The sequence below is a fragment of the Mesoplodon bidens genome, assembly GCF_964165515.1.
Source record: "Mesoplodon bidens genome assembly, chromosome: 1".
In the NCBI taxonomy this organism is placed as follows: domain Eukaryota; kingdom Metazoa; phylum Chordata; class Mammalia; order Artiodactyla; family Ziphiidae; genus Mesoplodon; species Mesoplodon bidens.
In genome coordinates this window covers 26143734-26164234 of record NC_138176.1, presented here as the reverse complement: position 1 = coordinate 26164234, position 20501 = coordinate 26143734, and the positions used below count along the sequence as shown (strand labels likewise).

Here is a 20501-nt window from a genome sequence, read left to right as displayed (position 1 = left end):
CAGCAGCTTTGCTCACTTCATGCCTCTGTGTCACATTTTGGTAATACTCACAATATTTCAAACTTTTCCCTTTTTATATTTGGTATGATGATCTGTGATCTTTGATGTTACTACTACGACTTGCTGAAGGCTCAGGTGATGGTTAGCATTTTTTAGCAATAAACTACTTTTTAATTAAGGTATGTATGTTGTTTTTTTAGACATAATGCTATTGCACACTTTAATAGACTATAGTGTAAACATAGCTTATATATTTGGTAAACCGAAAAATTCATGTGACTTGCTTTATTGCGGTGGTCTAGAGCCGAACCTACAGCATCTCCAAGGTATGCCCGTAGTTAAGGTGATAATAGCAAACACAGCATTTACTGTATGGCACATACTGTTCTAAATGCTTTACCTATATGAACTCATTTAACCTCACAACACAGGAGGTAGTTACTCATATTACCCCCATTCTACAGGTGAGGGAACTAAAGCACAGGAGGTTGAATGACTCTCCCACGTTCACGCATTTGGTTAGTGATAGAGCCCGAATTCTCATCTAGGCAGGTTTGGCTCCATGTTTCATACACTGAACCACCGCATCATACTGCCTCTTGTATTTAAGCTACCCCTTCTGTGCCTAATCTAAATTATTGGCTTGGCCCAGTGGTTGTTGGCCATGTCTTATTAATAGGTGAAGAGGAAGTCCTTGCTGGCCACACATCAAGTTTTGGGTAATTTGGATTTCAAACCAGAAGATAACAATTTGGTTTTGCCTTGTAAAGGAATGTAAAGTTTTTAATTCCAAAAGGTAATATGTCAGACTCTAGAGTTGAAATTGAGAATTTAGTGTTGAATGGTAAGTGATCCAATGCTTTAATAAAACTTTGTTGGTGATTTTTCATATAATTTGAGGGGCTAGCCTGTATTTTCCAACTAAAGCTGAAAGCAGTAGTAAATTTCTCTCTGTAAATTTAATGAAGAATTTAGTAATCAAACAAATTTCAAAAGTATTTCTATTTAGCTACCACTTTTGATGAAGGTGTTAACACATGATAACTTGAGTCTAATATTTTAAACTTTTTAAAGAGTTTATGAATAATAGCCATATGGTCGTGGAACTAGAATGTATTTGATCATCTAGTCCAGTGGTTTTCAAACTGTACTCTCAGGAGCTCTTGAGTTTGGAAGAAGCATCTCGAGAATCCTTCAAAAAGTGAGGACAGTAGGGCTCTGGGCCCCTGCTTCCAGAGCAGGACCACTTTTCATCTGTTTTATAAACTGAGATTGTTTTGGTGAGTTTTTTAAAAAGAGAGTTCAACTGGTTTAAAAACAATGGCAGCAAATTAGAGTTTGGAAACCACTGATCTAGTTCAAATCCTTCATTTTACAGATGAGAAAGAGACCCCTTTGTTAAGTGACTTGTTCCAGGCCTCAGGAAACTCTGCGTTTGTATAATTATTCTTTCCATTTACAAAAAGTCATTCAGCTCTATTCTTACCTGGGAAGTGCGTTGTATTCTGATTCACAGGGCGTTGCTCAGGTCATGATTCAGTCTTTTCAGTTGTCATCTTGTGCAGTCTTCAACGCCCAAATGCAGGACGTAAGTCCCGCGTGCCTTGTAGGAGGGTGCCTTCTTCTGTTTTACCTGCTTTTTCTTTGGCTCACATGTGCCTTTTCACTGTTAGCTTCATTTGTTGTAAATCTAGAAGATTGATAGATGATAATGTCAGTGATGACAGTCGTAATAACCTGACATGAACTTTATAGTACAGTATTCTTTGAAGAGTTCACATTTGATTCTCGTTGCCAACCCCAAATATAGGGATGGAGTGTATCTGTTTTACAGATGAGGAAATCGAGGTACAGAAGACTAAGTGATTTGCCTAAAGTCACAAAAGAGATTAGTGGTAGAGCTGGAACTAGAACACTTCTACTACAGTGTTCTTTTTTCTATCTACACCACCACAAATTTTAATCTGAGATTTTCATCTTTTTCAAGAAATATCTTCTCAATAGTATTTTATGAACTTTGCACATGTGAGAAATTGAATGCTGTGGTTAGATTTTTATCTTCGTGTGAAGTGACATTTTGATTGCATATATGTTTATGTAAATGTTTTAATTATGGATATGGTCAGAAAAGCCATGTTAAAAGTGGTGATTTTAGTTCCATTTAGTTTTCACTGTTCAAATTGTCCATAATGAATGGTGGGTTGCTATTCTCCATGTTGCAGTTTTAAATTAAGTCTGGAATTCCAGGCTGTATTCTTTCTCACAGTTTCTATAGGGAAATGACTAGCTTATTTAACACTGTAATATTTGTTTGTGATGTTTGATATACACAACTGGAGTAGATAGAATACAGCTTGATTTCAACCACTCCTTCCCCTGCCCCAAAATTATTTATTTATTTATTTATTTATTTATTTATTTATTTATATTATTGTCAGCCATTGGACTCTATAGTTTTCTAAAAGAGTAGTCAAAATGTTAATTATTTTTTGACGAGAGGGAGAAGTTATGAATTACGAACACTTTTCTGATCATTACCATTTTTAGCTTTTAAGTTAAAATGACCAGATGCTGTACAAATAGCGCCACATATCATAACCCTTTCTTATAGTTTTCTAGAACCCAAAGCTGTATTTTTAACGTTCACAGTTATCTGACTAATAGGATAAAATTCCTTATCAGAATTAAAACTTGTACATTTAAAGAACACTCATTTTACAATTTCTGTGTCCATTTTGAAATTGTTACTCTTAGTGATCAAATTGATGTTATTTTTTTAAATGAGTGTAATTTGTGCAGTGTTTTTGGAATGTAAGATCACTTTTCTTTTAGATCCTAAGAGTAATTTCTAATAACAGATTCCACTGTGAATGTATTATACTTGGCTTTTGAAGTTAGGAAATTTAATGAAAGCTCAGTGATATTAAATTTTCTTTTGTGGTAATAAAATATATTAATTAGTGTGTAAGGGACCTTTTTGGTAGTTTTTGGCTTTAATATAAAAAAAAATCAAATGTGCAGTATTCTTGACTATGTAATCATCCACACTCTGCTTGATTATTCAAGTCCATAGCTCTGTAAGGCAGCTGGTGTCTTTGCAAACTCTGATGGTTAGGAAACACTTCCATACGTTGCCAGCCTTGACCTGTTGATCTTTATTTATCTTCTGGAGCAGCACAGTGCTAGTTCTGCCCGCTTCTACATAACAGTCTTAGCTCCTTTTTCCTCTCATGTCCTGGCTGCTTCAGGGCATGCTTTTGTAGTTCCTTGTCATTCATTTTGAGTCTTGATTTCTGGACCCTTATTCCTTGCTTTGAGTTCTCTGTGGTTTACTTTTAAACTTTTCAAAGTATGTTACTAAGGGAAGGGACCCACTACTCTTTATATGGGCTGACAGATAAAACCAATTTGGGACCAATAGAGTGGAAATTCCTTGAAGGCAGTACTGTCTTTTATTAATTTTAGTAACCCTGTAAGTAGTACAGTCCCCAGCATTTACTAAGTGCCTAATAAAGGTTTTCTTTGACCTGAACTCTTATCTTGCTTAATTTAGACATAAATATAATAATATGACCAAAAACTGCATTGACAAGAAATCACGTTCACTTTTTTAGTGGCACTGGCTTATACAGTTGACCCTTGAACACCTCAGGTATTGGGGTGCTGACCTTCCGCACAATTGAAAATTCACATATAACTTTACAGTTGGCCCTCCACATCTGTGCTTCCACATCTGGACATTCATCCAACCATAGAATGTGTAGTACTGCAGTACATACTTAGTGAAAAACTCCACGTTTAAGTGGAGCCACACAGTTCAAACTTGTGTTGTTCAAGGGTCCACTGTATTTACCTTTTTTAGTTTCATATAAATATTTATTTGCCCCATCTTTTACACTTGATTTTTTTGATAAATATAAATGTAATATTTTTATTTATGATAATTTGGACCCATTATTTCTGTCCACACAGATATTTTTAAAAAGTTCTTTATGCAAACTAGTGGTAAAAATGTTGAACAAAAGAAAACTTTTGATAAATCTGCAGGTTATATTGTTTATTAAACAAGTTTGCATATAGAAATTTTACAATGAAATTAGAGAATCAATTTAATTTTTATTACAAATGATATTTACTGTAGGAAAAGAGAAGCTTGACAACTTACTTTGTTATAACTGCTTATAAGATAGGATGGAGATTTTTGCATCTCTTTAAATAAAACTCAAAAGCCTTTTTCTAGATAGTTGAATTTAAATATTCATTGAGGTTTTTTTTTCTTTGCTGTGATAAAGTGATGTAGGTGACTAGTCAAGTTGGCAATTGTAATTTTTTTTGTATAAATTTGCTCAGCATTTATTATATCTACGGAACTGACAATGTGTGTGATATATTTTTTTTAACGACACATAAGTACATTTCCTGTCCCCAGTACATAAGACCACAGCTCAATAACTACAAAAGTACATGTTATTCCACTTGCACCTGGCAATTGTATTTTATGGAGACAGTTTATTAGTCTTTCTGCTACTGTATATTTGTATTTATGCTAAAATACAAATCATGATGTAGATAAGACAGCAGCATTTGTGACAACAAACTAACAGGATGTCATGGATGGTAAGACCTGATTCTCACCTCCAGAGAAACAGTAGTAAGACAAGCATCCTGAGGAACACTGCTGACTCACGCTTTGTGCACTGAAGACCAGGCTGGTAGTGATCCAGATCCTGCCAGACTCTGTCCAAGGCCTAAAAAATAGCTCCAAAATGGATCTTGAGGTTTTACATCTCTTAGATGTGCAAGAGGAGGGATTATAGGTGAAGTGCTCCTGTTCAACCCTAAATTTCTAAGTCTGTGCTCAAATTGATCAGAATACCCTTGAGTTAATCACAAACTGCTATAACAGCCAAGAGAGGGATGGAGAGCCAAACGTTTACTGGCAAAATTTGCATTTCTTCAATTTGAGTATGGTTCCTTTCCTTCTGCAAATGTGTAATCTAGCATAATGACCATAAGTCACTTTAACGTTTCCTTTCCTTACACAGTAATTGAAGGATTTTTTTTGAAAGTATAAGTTTGGCATTTGGGCAAAAATAGTATATACTCAGTAAATACTGTTGAATGAATGAGTGAATCCCTTACATGTTGGTAGAATTCTCTGATTATAAGGAATTTTGTTTGTAGAGTCATAAAATGTAACTCATTTTCCTATTTCTAGTTCACATTTCTCTAGCAATGCATTATTTCTCATTAAATCCTTAAAGTATTGTTCTTTTTAGGCACAGGCTAAAGATACAGAAACTGTCTTTCTCTGTTAGTGTAGCCATGGTATGGCTTCCTAACTCTTTATTAATAGAAAAGTAGAGAGTTAAAAATCCCGATATCGATATCTGTTTTTCTTGTTTGCTCTTTATTGCCTCTCTTCCTGAAAGACATTTCTTGTTTGTTCTTGTTTTTTCCACACTCTAGTGAAATGAATAGTCAGTTTTAGAAACTGTAAATTTATTTTTTTCCCAAAGATGTAGGGCATTTTAATTATGAGTGGTGTTTTTGTATGTGTTTTTCTTAATAGTGAGTTTAGAATATTATGTATTCTAGTACTTTCTTTCTGGGCTTGAATTGGGTGACTAATACATTTATGTTATGTCTATACTATATAATTTTGATGATTTTTAAATCTAGTTGACTTTAGAAACTTGGTTCAGAAATCTTGTTAATCACTAATATATACAGAGGTATAGATAAATGGATGTTTTGCTCAGTAGATACTTATTAACTGATGGTTAACTATGTCTAATAGGAACAAGAGTTTGTTCAGAAGCAACAACAAGAATTAGATGGCTCTCTGAAAAAGATCATCCAACAGCAGAAGGCAGAGTTAGCCAATATTGAAAGAGAGTGCCTGAATAACAAACAACAGCTCATGAGAGGTATATGAAATTATGCAGCATATGTGTATATATATCTCAAAACATTGCAGAGATATACCTTGCAAATTATTTGAATGTTTTCTGTTGCTAGAGTGGTAGAGGGAAAGATGAAGCAACTTAAAGTAAATAAGAGGAAAATACTTTATAAAATTAAGAAATACTGCAAGATACAGAATTCCTTTAAGGCAATAGAAGTGAACATAAACATATAATCCTTAAAACATCTTTTTTGTCCAGATGATGGTAGAAATATACCTGAATAATTTTATATACTCATTATGCCTTACAATGTTGGTATACTTAAACTGGCTACATGATAGAATGGAATTTTAAGCACTTATTTCCCCTAACAAATACCTTATATTTTTTTTCTTTCTCACTAAGATGATTAAATGGAATTTTGATGTTGTGGGTAGGGCATTCTCTGTTTACAGGACATCAGAGCAGAACGGAAAGTGGTAATGGATATTATCTTTATGTTGGTAATATTCCATTTATAGCTCAGAATGTCCGTGTGTATTAATTAGTGTATTAGAACACTTGTATGTAAATATTAAAATGAAGACCAAAGTACATTAGTAAAAAGAGCAAAGTTACATTTTGAAATTGCTTTCTTCTTCTAGCTAGAGAAGCTGCGATTTGGGAGCTTGAAGAACGACACCTACAAGAAAAACACCAGCTGCTCAAACAGCAACTTAAAGATCAGTATTTTATGCAAAGACATCAGCTACTTAAGCGCCATGAGAAGGTTAATGAAAGGAAAATTTGTTCACTTTTTTGTTCATTTTAAAGTTTGCAGAGCTATTTATTTTTGAAACTTATATTTTTTTACAGGATAAAGTTTAGATTTCCTTTCTTTTATCCTAAAATTTCTTTGAAATTTGGAGTAGTTAATTGTATGTTGGTCATGATTGCAAACTCTTTTCTACAAATTCCAAGGAAGGTAACTAATTACAATGCTTAAAGATCTCTTATACATTATAATCTTCATCTTGTCTCTCAGAGTTAGCTATTTTGGCTCTATTTATGGTTCAGGTATCTTAAAAATGTGGACTCCCTATACTTAGTATACGAGAGTCAATATAAATCTCTTATTACTACTAGCTTATTTTTCTTATAAATTATTTTTTGCCTAATATTTTGCTGGTTGGTATGCAACAAGGGAGAGAGTAATTTGGGGAAGCAACAGCAAAATGACATGTTTGAGCATACATGTGGGTACTGAGTATTAAATTATATCTACATCACTGGACTCTGAAACTTTCTTAGGAAACAGAACAAATGCAGCGTTACAATCAACGACTTATTGAGGAGTTGAAAAACAGACAGACTCAAGAAAGAGCAAGACTGCCTAAGATTCAGCGCAGTGAAGCCAAGACTCGCATGGCCATGTTTAAGAAGAGTTTGAGAATTAACCCAACAGCAACACCAGATCAGGATCGTGACAAAATTAAACAAGTAAATAAGCAAATTACTCTCTTTAAGTTTAAAATTTTTGAATGGCCTTTAGAAGTACCACATAATTGTGCTGTAAACATTTGGAGCTACCTTGGGCTCATTGATGTTCACCATGGCTCTGTACACATATGGCATATACCAACTCAGTCTCCCTCAGGTGCTGGCCACGGAGAGCTGCTCTCTTCCACGCCCCACACCAGATCCAGGGCTAGGCTGGTCCAAAGACCAGCCCTGGGAATAAGATGACTTGACCAACTTTTCAGTCAAACGTGTGGCCTCACTATACTTCTACAGTCACAGATCCCACACGCAAATTAACTGAGGTCACTAAGCAGGTAGGAGGAACAAGGTTTTAATCAGAAGTCTCTCTCCACCTCCCTACACCCCACCAAAGCCATGACGTAGACTCCAGCTTTGAGTCCCAGCATATTATTACTTGCAGCTTTAGTTTATTGTACTTTAAGCTTTGTTACATTCCTTAATTACACCTTTGGAAGATGCAGAAATTACATTACTTGTTAACCATATTTATCTTTTGTTTTTCTTATTTATAGTTTGCTTCTCAAGAAGAAAAGAGGCAGAAAAATGAGAGACTGGCTCAGCATCAAAAACATGAAAATCAAATGCGGGATCTTCAGTTGCAGTGTGAAGCCAATGTCCGAGAACTGCATCAGCTGCAGGTTAGCTGCAGAAGCATGAATGCAAAGCTGGTAGTAGATGCACAGTACAGGTGGCTGGTTTTGAGGAAATAATAGCTACTCAGAGTAAGCTGCACATTGCTTGTGAAGATGCTTGGATTTAAAGGTTTTCTTTCCTCTCTAGACCCAAAGGAAGATCAGTTTAGTATCGCAGGCACTTGTTTAGAACATACACAGCCGTGATTAGTATAAACATGAAGCTAATTTATGATATAAGAAGTTGCATCTTTCAAAAGTACTATTGAGAATTTTTAGTGTATTTTTCAAAGAAGATGAACGAAGTTTTAAAAATGATGTAGGCATTTTTGTTATCATTCTGAATTTAAAATTTCTTTTTATTTAGGGAGAAATAGTTCATTTTCTTCAAGGTTTTTGAAAAAGGTGATAAATATATGAGAATTCTTTTCCTAAGGAATTTAAACATTACTTTAGAGAGGACTGTTTTTGAACCTTACCTGGGGTATGCAGCTCTCTAATATATATAAAATAATATAATATAATGTATTGTAATACAATTTCTAAAATGTTTACAGTTTCAGAGTAGTGTATACATTGTGGATATGCTACATATTTGCTTAATTTACTAGAGTGGAATAGTTTCTAACCCCATGTTCTGGTACGATTGGGTAAAATGCTTGCAAGTTGCCCTCTGAAGTGTCAGTTTTGTGAGTGAACCTTCTTTGAAGGAAAATCAGGATCAAACTAGTTCTTTCTATTCAAGTTCTTTTCATATGGATAACAGATCTAGCCACTAAACTTGCAAAAATGAAGTTATGACTCTTCATAGTTCTTGGCCTTTGGTTGTTAGAGGAGAATTTCAACCTCAGTAATAGCTTTATGTTTAATGAATACTTTATTATTTTGGAAGATAATTGTATTTGTGAAAAATTGCTAACTTGATCTGAAATTTTTTAAATCCAAACTTTATTTTCAGAATGAAAAATGCCACCTCTTGGTTGAGCATGAGACTCAGAAACTAAAGGAGTTAGATGAGGAACACAGCCAAGAATTAAAGGAATGGAGAGAGAAATTGAGACCTAGGAAAAAGGTAATTTTAAAAGCTTTAATTAAAATATGCTTGCATTCATCCATCCCTCCATCCTCCCAGCTCTTGGCTCTTGACCTAATATGTGTCAGGAACAGTGTCAGGGACAGGAGACACAGAGGTGAAGAGTCAAAGTCCCTGTCCCCGAAAGGTTCCGAATCTCGTTGACAAGCCGTGGCAGATCAGTAGCAGCATCTGTCTGAGGGAGGCAAGCACAAGATACAGAGCAGAGGAGCACCGTGTGCCAGCGGAGGAGGAGGAGGAGGAGGAGTGCTCAAGTCTGCTCAGGGGAGTCCGGAAGGGTCAGAGAGGAGACGCTGTGTGAGCCAAGTGGGGCTTGACAGACGAGTAAGAGCTTGCTAGGAGGACGGACAGATGGGAGTGGAATGGGGCAATGTAAGTACAGAAAAGAGAATGAGTGAAAATAATGTGTACAGGAATCATAAGTAGCTCCCTATCATTGTAGCATTAGAGGGAGTGTGTGCCTGTGTGTAGGCATTAGGGAGGGAGAGAGGGAAGGGATGACAGCTTTGTCTGGATGGGTCGACTGGAGCCAGATTACACGGCCCTTATGTGCTGTGTTAATTGACAATTTAGTAAAGTAAGGTTGGCTTCCTACCCCGCTCCAGCCAGCCAGCCAGCCAGCCAGCCAGCTATCTTCTTTGTTTGCACTTGACTCCCTGCTAGCCTGGTCCAACTGGTCAACCATTTCAACTCTGTCTTTGCTATTATTGCGTGATTCTCTCTCTTTGCCAACTGTCAAACGTAAACCTTTATTTTCTCTTGGGCTTCCTGCCTGCTATACATTTCAAGCATTCCTTTTCTTCCATTCACCCAATGGGCTAATCAAGGAAATATGTATTTAGCACCTACCATGTGCTAATAGTGTGGCTTTTTAACTTGAATTTTGTTTTTTGCTACATTTTTGAATAGGTAGTTCATTCATGTGTTTCTGAATTCAAAGGGTACACAGAGGGGTGAAAGTGAGAAGTCCCTTCTCCAGTTCCTCCTTTCACCCTTTGCAGTCTAGCTTTCGCCTCAAATTCCTCCCCAGTTGAATTGGTTGACAGTGGTCACCAGTGGCATCATCTACCTGTTCTTCTTAAAAATCTGCTTCAAATTTTCTTCTCACCTGACTTTTGTGACATACTCTCTTCTTTCTCTGTGCTCTTTATCACCTTTCTTTGTCATCTAGTCACCGGAAATGTAGACATTTTCCAGTTTTACACTCTTACCTCTGCTCTTTATCTTGATGATCTTGTAGATTATCATGGCTTCAGCTGTTGCATATTTAAGGACAATTCCAAAACTTGTATAGAACATGAATTATAGTCATACAGGTCTGGGTTCAGATCTCAGTGCTGACACTGATTAATTTTGTCTCTTAACACTTCTGAGCCCAGTTCTCCTCATTTGTAAAATGAAGATGTTACTACCTCCCTAATTGGGGTTGTTAAGACAGTTAACAGAAGTGATGTGTGTACAGTACTTCTCCCAGTACTTGAGATGTGGTCAGGATCCAATGAATGGTTGTTATGGTTATTATTGTATTGTTTTTATTATCGGTTCATGCTCTCAGCTCTCATTTTCCATATGGATGTTCCATTCCTCCTCATTTCATTCATTCTGTCCCATTATCATCTCATCAAAGGTTTCTTTTTCTGATGACTGTATATAAAATATAGCTTCAATGCCTACCTTGAACACTCTCTATCCCCTCAACCTTTCTTTGTTTTTCTTCATAATATTCATCACCACCAGACACATTTCTTTATTGTGTGTCTTCTCCCACCAGAATGTAAGCTCCTTGAAAGCGGGGACATTATCTCGTTGTTCACTGATATATACCCAGCTTCTGGAACAATTCCTGTACATTGTAAATGATCAGTACATACCTGTTGAATGTTGTTGAACATTGACTAAAGATTGTAAACTCAGTGGAGATAAAACTAAACTCAACCTCTTTTTTCCTTCCTCTCCATCTCATCTTTCCCCCTCTCTCCAGTCCTACCCACCATCAGGTGTTCTTCCTAACATTCCTGTTCTCTTAACTGACATCTAGGCTAGAAACCTGAATTACCTTTCATTTCCATCACACCCCACATTCAATCAGATGACAAATAATTTTGACTCTTATTTCATAATATTTCTCTTTCCCTTTCCTGTCTTCCTACTCTTTGCTTAAAATTGTTCAGTAATGTCCTAATGGTCCTTCTGGTCTCTTGTTCCCTTTCCTCCTACTTGCTTGCCATCACCAGAGTGTTTATCCTCAAGAGCATCTCTGTTACTGTCATAGTGGTGCTGATAAATCTTCAGTTCCAACAGAGTAGAATATAAACGCCTCACTTTGACTTTGAAGCCTTCATAGTGCCACACTTTGCCCATATCAGCCCTTCTAGCTTCGTCTCCCACTAGCCACTTTGTTCCCAGTTCATGTTCCAGTACTGGGTATAATCACCGTTAGTCACAGCAACTCCACAGTTTCCTGCCTCTGTGCATTGTTTCAGCTCACTTTGTCTGGCGTGTCTTCCCCATCCTGTCTGTCAAATTCTTATCTTTCCTTTGAAACTAAGCTCATGGTTTTCCTCTGAGAAACCTTCCTATCCTTCCATCTTTTCCTGTACTTTGTATTTTTACAGCAGTACTTCTCCTGAGTCACTTGTCCACAAAGTAATTGATACCTCAGATATTTATCAAGCACTTATTATATTTGCTCCGTATTGTGGGGTTGTAAAGATGAATCTGGTTTAGGTCTTACCTTCAAACAGTTTATAGTTCAATGTGAAAGAAAAGACATGCACATCAGTGATCAAAACAAAAAAATAGAAAATGGTAAGTTCCATGTGGAAGAGACAGTTAATATCAATAGTTAATAATAGGTGCCATCTGTTGAGTACCTAGTATGTGTTAAGTACATTATTATCACATTTAATCCTCTCATAGCAGCCCAGTAGAAGTAGATGGTATTATCGCTGCTTCATAGCAGAAGAATGAAATGATTCTGTAATATAGAGAAGTTAAGTAATTGCCCCCAAGTTATCCATTCATGTGGCTGAGCCAGGACTTGAACCCACGGCTGTACAGCCTATGGTCCTAGCTGTTGAGCAGTCTCTTCTTCCTTAGGATAACAAAGTCTTTGGGGCAAATAATTTTATCTGGGCTGTCAGAGTAAATTCTGTTTTTAATACCAGTGCATAATTTCTTTTTCCCTTCCTTTTTAAGACACTGGAAGAGGAGTTTGCTAGGAAACTACAGGAACAGGAAGTGTTCTTTAAAATGACCGGGGAGTCTGAATGCCTTAACCCATCAACACAGAGCCGGATTTCCAAATTCTATCCTATTCCTAGCTTGCATTCCACTGGATCGTAACAATGGGAAGCATTCTGTGGTTGGGTTTGTCTTAAGTATGTCATTCTGTTCTCTTCATCTTCTGCCATAGTCTATATCAGAGAGCTCACGAAGACAATCACCTGCCTCACCTTCTAGATGTTTTTTTGTTTGTTTTATTTGTTTAGCAAAGATAAAGGGAAAGGCACTAAGACAGATGCTGGGCCATGCTGGCAAAGTAGCATCTTGCAGTAATTCCCTAAGGTGATTTTTGTATATAATCTTAAAAATTGTGTTGTTTAGATACTGTTACCTGAAAAACTGGTAGAGATATAATGTTTAAAGTTATTTAAAAAAACCCTGTTATGTCACTTAAGTATTACTAAATATCTTTTTTCCTGACTTAACTTCTTCTCAATCATGCCTAAAATCTATAGTTGAAACTGCTGTAGAGAGTTGGAATAATTTTTTGGTGAATCAGCTCTCATGAAAAAACTATGAGTTGCTCAAAATATGATATTGATTCAGTAAATAAATCTATTATCTTTAAATGTTAGCATCAAACTCGTTTAAAAGAGAAAAATTATTTCAATAATTTGTCTAAAATACTTACCTGTTTAGACATGAGCTAATAATTAAGGGTGCTAGTTTCATTAAAATAGTGCCTAAAACACTAAATTTCAGTTGAGTCTAAAATTGCATTTCCTTTTTTGATTCAACAGGGACAAAACGCCCTTAGCATTAAGCATTATTGTTTTTTAAATCTTGCTCCTATTACCAATTGATAGAAATTTTCATCCTAAAGTATATGTTGTACAAAGTTGGAAAGATGAAAAAAATAAATGGTAGCTTTTAGATGTCCAAATTGGAAACGTAAAACTCACCAAATTAAAAAAAATACAGATATAGCTATCTCAGCTTATTTCCTAAAATAATATATGAGCTGGTTAAATGACTTCTCCCATCTTAGCAAATTCTGTTTAAAACTGTTGGAGGCTGGCAGGCTCTGAGTTATATTTATGAATATATTTTTATGAAATTAATCTTAAAAGAGGCATCTGTTCAGAATAGTTTTTAAGAAAGAATTTAAAATATTTAGGCAAATATCAGAAATGACTTTTCGTTGTTTTGAGATCGAGTCATTTATATTTTGGTTTTGTTTTGTTCCATGTTTAAATTATTTACTTTGATTTGAGTGGGAAAAGCCTGAAACCTTTATCATGAGGTTGCTGATACGTGTAATTATTAATGAAATGTTCACTCTAGTCCCTTTTGAGGGTTAGAAGTTCAAGCACGTGTCAGGTCGAAACAGTATTATAAACCATATTTTGGGGTGTGGGACAGTACATTTGTAGACGAAGCTTGCTGCCTGCCATGTGCGCCTGTTCTGTCATGAGTGCCAGGTACCAAATTGTAGAAATTTCAGTTTTTAGTTATATTACATTTGAGGCTCGTGAAAAATGCAAATGAAACTTTGTGGGAACACTGATTCATGTTAAGAAAATGTAAATATCTGTAGCACTTTCTTGCAGTTAATCTGAAAACTTTGAATGCTGAACCTTATTTTATTTTGTCAGTGGTTTAGATGATTTAAAAATGCATGTGATTTTAATTTTGTAATTGTTTTGACAAGCATAATTTACTTGGACAACTTTGTAGGTAGCCTTAACTTCTGGCCAAGTTTGTTTTTTATATAAATATATATACATATATATATATTATGTATGGTTGTAAATTCATACACTTATCACATGAATGTGTTACTGTATACAAAACTCTTTTAATGCTTTATTCTCAAATGCTGGGTTGAAAAATGTTTTGAAAGCCTTTTAAAATATATATCTTTATAAAGTAATGTTCAGGATGATGTTGGAAATTGCTTATATTGTTATGATAGAAATGACAGTATGTTACCCAGTGTATTTAATGATTTATTTGAAGAGGGAGAGAGGAAGAAGGTTCTCATACCACTTTCTCCTTTGAAATTTTCAGTTTATTGGCTTTTTAAAAATTAATACATCAGGCAGTGGACAGTTTTTCAGTATCGTTTAAAGGCTATCCTGTGTGCTGAATAGTTTATGGCACATAATTAATTTGGTCTGAATATTAGGTTCTTTTTCTTCCTTTCAAGTTGACATTCAGAGTATTGAATAAAGAGGCTCAGAGTAGAACGATTGACACGCTGGTAAGTTTGTTAGCACCTCTCGCATCTCCCGTAAAACTGCCCTTTGGATTCCTTGTTCACGCTCGAGTTCTCTTGCAAAAGTGACCAGACCATATGCATGTAGGAGCAGGACTACAGAATGATATGTATGTAGAGGTAAAACCTTCATTTTAATACTTAAAGTTACTTAAATCTGTTCAAAAGGTATTTTGTTGTATAGACGATGCTGTTTGTACCCATCCCTGCCCACTTCTTGCTAGAGCCTGTATTCACGTACAGAAGAGTGATCCTTCTCTCTTGCATGAAGTGTAGGTGGGGGCTTGGGGAGGGACACAGACATCTTTGAAATCAAAGAGTACAGTCAAATGCATTCCTGAGTTGGTGGTTTTGTTGCTGTGGCAGAATGTACTATGAAATGCGTAGAAGAAATTCTCCACGTGTTGCCCCCTAATTACCCAGCCTCCCCTCCTCTCCCTGCGTGCTGTGGACACACCAGGCCACCACGCTTCTGCAGGTCTAGCTCATGGAGCTTGTTGCACCAGGTTGCCTTTCCTAGTCCTGTCAACCCATGGTTGGGTGTGAATTGCTGAATTAGCCGCTATACTATATGGACTCACAGTTAAGCTTTTTCTTACTGTTTTCTATGGGGAAGCTATAGGGTGGGTAAGGAGGAAATTTGGAGTGCTTATACCTTGCTGAAAATGTTGAAACTTTCCTGTGACAGGATACAGCAAATTGTAATTAAATATAAACCAGAACCAGACCTACCTCTAAGTAGTGTTTCCTCAAGCACAAAGCTCTCAGGCACATGAGACCCACTGTAATGGAGGGTCTCTGATTTCTTGAGCATCAGTGAGTTTCAGAAGCGATTGTCTTTTGTAGTCTCCTAGTTCCCTTGTAACTACACACTTTTTCCCCCATTCCACACTGTGCTTAAATGACAAAGACTCTTCTGAGAAGCCAAATTCTGTCAAATGATTAGCTAGAGATATTGTTGATTACAGGGAAATGTAGAGCTGTGAGGTGGAGGCGGCGAGCTCTGTAGTTCCAGTTCTAATAGGCTTCTGGTTGAATAAATCAGTTCTTTCCTGGGAAATGATCTTTTATAGGAAATGGGATATTTTAAATGCTTTTCTTAAGTTGAAGGCACAACAATTAATGCCACTACTGTTGCTATCCTGTGGCTGACATGGTTTTGATACAGCTTTAAAACTTCTGTTACTAAGCTTGGGGTTGAATGTGATACCAGTTTTAAATGTTGGCTGTTTGTTAGCTTTTTGTAATCCTTCTCTGATTTGCAGTGTAATAACTTCACAGGCTAAATTTTCAGAAAGAATTTTGTTTCAGAAAATGCCTCTTGTCTATTTGGGAGCAACATGTCTTTTCAATCATGGGGTTGGCAAATGAAAAATAAAGTTATTTCTTACTCTACTTTGGGAAGCAGTCTTTTATTGAGACTATTTGAAACTAGATTGTCCTGCATGAGAACATTTTGTAGCATTTTTTAAAATCCTAATTATATTTTAAAACTCGCAGTCCTCCAGATCTTCTGACCCTTCAGACTCACTACTATTCCAGACCATCTGTAGTCATCACACACAAGAGGGTCCTTTTTACTGGTAACTTGGGAGTGTCTTTCATTGCCCAAACCCCGCCTTTGCGTGGTGCTTAAAATATTTCCATCCGCATATGTATATATACCTTTTTTTTTATGTCCTTTTTTCCCCTTGGAATGGATTATTTTTCTCACCAAACATTTCACAAACTGTGACGTCACTTCTGCTAAAAACAACCTCTTTTCAATCATTCATACATTCATGCAAGATTCAGTAGACATACTAGGCTGACCATTTGGCACGTGGTCAGCTTGGATGGAGGGAGGCACAGCGTGTCATTTTCTAATCCAGGAGCATTGCATACTGTGGAGCTCATGCTTGACTTTTTTTTTTAATGAAACAATAGAGGCTAAGATCCACCGCCATCCAGCTGAGGACATATCTCATATCTGGGTTCTGTCCAGAGAAGCTAGCAAGTTTGGGCTTTTACCCTATTTCTCTTGGGCATAGGATTCTATGAAGACTTTTGGATAGCTTGGATAGGCAAATCTCATAACTAGGACAAAACTCAAAAGTCTGGTTAATCAAGATAAGAATCATTAAAGGGGATATAATACTTGAGCTTTTAAAGCTGCTATTACAAAAACAAATTGAGTCAGCCTTTAGGTAAAACTAAAATATGAAAAAGGCACGATGCATGCATTCATTCATTATACATAGTAAGTTTTCATTAGACAGTAAAATGTCAAACTTAATTAACCGAAACTATTTTCTTTCCCTCTTTCTTTTCCTCCTTTCTTCCTTCCTTCTTCCCTCCTCCCCTCCCTTCTTTTTTTTTTTTTTGGTTAGATGGATCACATTAAACATATTAAAAAAGAAAAAACCCTTTAATTGGAAATTTTGCAATTGAAATGACTCATCTAATAGACCACATGAATGTTTGTAGACACTGAAAAGTGCAATAAAACCAACTGCGCCCAGTCCCCCATGCGTTTCCTAAGTGCAGAGCAGGGGGGCCGGCTTCCGGTGTCGGGCAGTCTGCTCTCCCCGCCACCGCCTTCTTTCCTCCTTGACCCCGGCCTTTCTCTTCTATCGGCTGCAACCTAGTTCAGTGTTAACATACTATCAACTCTAGCGTGGACCTATGGAGACAGATCATAGCTGCAATCAAACAAACTTCCTAAGTGGGAATGTGATACATAGTGAGAAATAACTAGTAGAAACCCCGTCACCACCTTCAGGGGAAGTGGATTTCTTAAGTTTTTCAGCTGAGAGAGTTTTTTTCTATGACTAGAGAATGCAGAGTGAAGAGAGGAGAAAGGAGCTAGCTGAGAGCAGAGCCTTGCAGCGTTGACCAGAACAGTCCCATCGAGTGGCTCCCAGGAAGGCACCCCCATCCCATCTTCCATTTTCTGGGCTCATTTTTAAGGTGAAGCTCAAGGGCTCCTGTAACAACTTTTATGTACCTGGCTTTCCTAGGCTGGGGCTTGAACTCAGTGTTAAAGAAGCCGAGGAGCTCAGGCCTGGACAGCAGGGAGGCCAGCTTCATCCTACCACACTGCGTGCGGCCACTGTTGAGTCTACCCCGTGAAGCTGTTTCAGACTGTGTACCTTGGACTGAATTCTACGTACATATATTTTGCTCCAGACTAAGATAAGGTTCTAGTTGACTATTTGCTGTGCTGCCTCAGTAGGACAGTGAGATTCCAGCTTGTACCCTCTGGAGAGGTCTTGACATAAGCGCCATGAGCCACTGCAACAACTGGTCCAGGCGACTGTTCTGCCAAGGGTCGCTCATGGCTTGACAGCGATGCTTCTCCTTCTCCGGCCAGCATAGACTTGGTCACCTAGAAGTTGGAAGATGAATGGGAAGTTAGAAAATGTCCTGTGGTCTGTGGGGACTTCCGCTTGGGTAATTACAGTAACTGAGACTACATCAAAACCAGCTTGAAAGATGAACTCTTTTGTAAGACTATCAATTGATTTAAATTGATTACCCTATTTCATTACCAGCTTGGTTCTCCTTTTCCTCCCTGCATTGACACTCTTCTTCCTTTCTCCCTGGCTGTTCATTTGATAGTTACACAAAGTATGCTGTTGCCAGTATCTGCCTTTCATAACTGGCATTTGCCTAAAATTTTCAGGCTTGCTCTGGAGCATGTGGCCTGCTTCCCAGCACTCCAGAAACTGTGGCAAGTGAGGCTTACCTTTGTCTCCTTTTTCTCCCTTGTGTCCTCGAGGGCCGGGTGGCCCAGGCTGACCTGGTGGCCCAGCAGGGCCCCTCTCACCTAGGAGGACAGAAGGGGGCACGGCTAAGCGAGGCACAGTGCAGGGCCTGAAGGAGCCGCACACGTTCCCAGCACAGCACTGGCAAAGGAGCTGCTTCCCACAAGAGGCAGTCATTAACACGGGATCCTGGTGGCTGTTTCCTGCCGCCACTTACCTTTGGGGCCAGGGGTGCCCACCTCGCCCTTCTGCCCAGGGGGTCCTGGGATGGCTCCATAGGCTGCAAGGGGGAAAAACTGGCCTTAGACGAGAGCTCATCCTGGAGCTTGGGAAGTAAAGTGATTTGTTCAGACTAACACAGGCAGGTAGTGGTAGAGTTTGGACTTGTAAGAAGAAAACGGTTTAGAATTTATCCGATTTTCAGCATCTCGAGCGTTAACAAGGTTTTTGGGAGACTAGTTTCTGTGGAGCAGACTACACGGCAAGTGGGGTGTTGGGAAGGTAATCGGGGGACGCCCTTACTTCTGAAAAAGTCCATGAGGTCCTCGGTCACGTTGCTGTAGGCGGAGAAGACCTTGCTGATGCCAGGGGGCCCCTGGGGCCCAGGCCTGCCTGGTGGGCCCCGCACAGTGTAGGCCATCCCTTGGAGCAGGCCCTGACCTGTAAAAACCAGAGTGGGTGGGCACAGGCAGCAGGGGTCGCCCGGCACCCTCCTCACGGTGGGAGCGCGGTGCCCTCTGTCTGGCTCCCATCCCAGCCAAACTCTCCTGTGCGGCAGCGAGGGAAGAGCCTCCTTAGTCTCCCCTGTTGACAGGCATGTCTCGCCTCCGTGGGCTTGTTTCACAGGCCTTTTACTGCATAAGCTGTGCTGGTGAGCCGCCCGGGAAAGGGCTTCTTAGTCAACAACCTTCCCTCAGCCCCACCAGAAAACCTTCATAGTCATATAGACTCTTCTGGTAAAACAAAGGACAAAGACTCCAGCATCTCTGTTCCCTGCAGCATAGGTTCCAGTCCCGACTGGGCCCCTTGAACTAAGCTTGTCTTCAGTCCCTGCCCGTCTGATTCCAGAACTGCTGTCCTCCTGGATGTGGAGATGCTCACGTGATCCTGTAACCCCGCAGCGCTGAAGCCTGTGTGTCCCCACTTACGCTGCAAGCTTTCAGACACCCGAACGGCCAGCTCGTTGTAATCCAGACCTCCAGCAAAGCTGGCCCCGAAACCGCCGTCACCGCCATACGTGCCGCCTTCTGCCGCTGCCCCATAGCCTCGGCCCAGGCCCGTGTCCAGGCCAAAGGCTCCCCCTTCGCCCAGGGAGCCTCCGCTGGCTCCTCCTATGCCCGTGGAGGAGCTGTAGGAAGAGGCCCGACCGAGAGAAGAGGAGCTGCCGCCCCGGCTGTAGGAACTGTCCGTGGACACCAGGCGGCTGTCCCCGGGGGGACCCTGGGGCCCGGGAGGACCCGGCGGGCCGACGATGAAGCTGCGCACGTCAGGACCTGTGGGGAAGAAGCGGCGTTAGTGGGAGCCAGGTCTGGGGGAGAGAAAGAAGTGGGACTTGGGGGTGTCTCTCCCAGGGCCTCAGCACCCCTGAGCAGGATGTGAACTCGCACCGAGCGGGAGCATGTGGGCTGGGAGGAATCCAGGCTTCCTCGGCCGACAAGGGCGGCTTATGTGTTTGGCCTCCAGTTCCCTTCAAGCCCCGGCTGGCTGCCCCTCTCACAGGGAGGAGCGTGGTCTGGGAGGGGATGGAGGAGGGAGAGTGACATCAGGGACACCCACTTGTGAGGTAGCTGATCAGCTCACTCCGGAAGTTGTCGCTGTTTTCAGCTGCGTATGTCACCAGAGCTCCTGAGACACCCGGGGGCCCTCGAGGGCCTGGGGGGCCAGGGGGACCAGGAGGGCCTGGGATGGATGACAAGCCAGCAGCTGAACAGGGAGCAAGAGAAAGAGAAAGATCAGGGATCCCCTGCCAGGACCGCGGAATTCCCAGCCTGGGCCCGTCTGGAAGGAGGCGGTGAGGGAGGCCTCCACACGCGTGTCCTGTCCTCCCTGGAGTGACGGCTCCCCGCTGCCCTCCACCCCCAGTCCCGGCCTCACTCA

General features: G+C 39.5%; 2 protein-coding genes across 6 annotated transcripts in view; one reads left to right on the top strand and one right to left on the bottom strand.

Annotated features, from left to right (window-relative positions):
• SLK (STE20 like kinase) overlaps window positions 1–16053 on the top strand; it is a 56471-nt gene extending 40418 nt beyond the window's left edge. For both annotated transcript variants that reach the window (XM_081225033.1, XM_081225034.1), the window contains 6 exons: window positions 5801–5930; window positions 6554–6678; window positions 7200–7388; window positions 7943–8068; window positions 9021–9134; window positions 12354–16053. In XM_081225033.1, coding sequence (XP_081081159.1) covers window positions 5801–5930; window positions 6554–6678; window positions 7200–7388; window positions 7943–8068; window positions 9021–9134; window positions 12354–12500 — 831 coding nt within the window. In that variant the 3' untranslated portion in view covers window positions 12501–16053. The remainder of the gene's footprint in view (window positions 1–5800; window positions 5931–6553; window positions 6679–7199; window positions 7389–7942; window positions 8069–9020; window positions 9135–12353) is intronic.
• A 1016-nt stretch (window positions 16054–17069) lies between these two features.
• COL17A1 (collagen type XVII alpha 1 chain) overlaps window positions 17070–20501 on the bottom strand; it is a 44416-nt gene continuing 40984 nt past the window's right edge. For all 4 annotated transcript variants that reach the window (XM_081247186.1, XM_081247184.1, XM_081247187.1 and 1 more), the window contains 6 exons: window positions 20181–20327; window positions 19553–19897; window positions 18927–19064; window positions 18622–18684; window positions 18386–18466; window positions 17070–18025 (listed from right to left, as the gene is read on the bottom strand). In XM_081247186.1, the coding sequence (XP_081103312.1) occupies window positions 17973–18025; window positions 18386–18466; window positions 18622–18684; window positions 18927–19064; window positions 19553–19897; window positions 20181–20327 (827 nt within the window). In that variant the 3' untranslated portion in view covers window positions 17070–17972. The remainder of the gene's footprint in view (window positions 18026–18385; window positions 18467–18621; window positions 18685–18926; window positions 19065–19552; window positions 19898–20180; window positions 20328–20501) is intronic.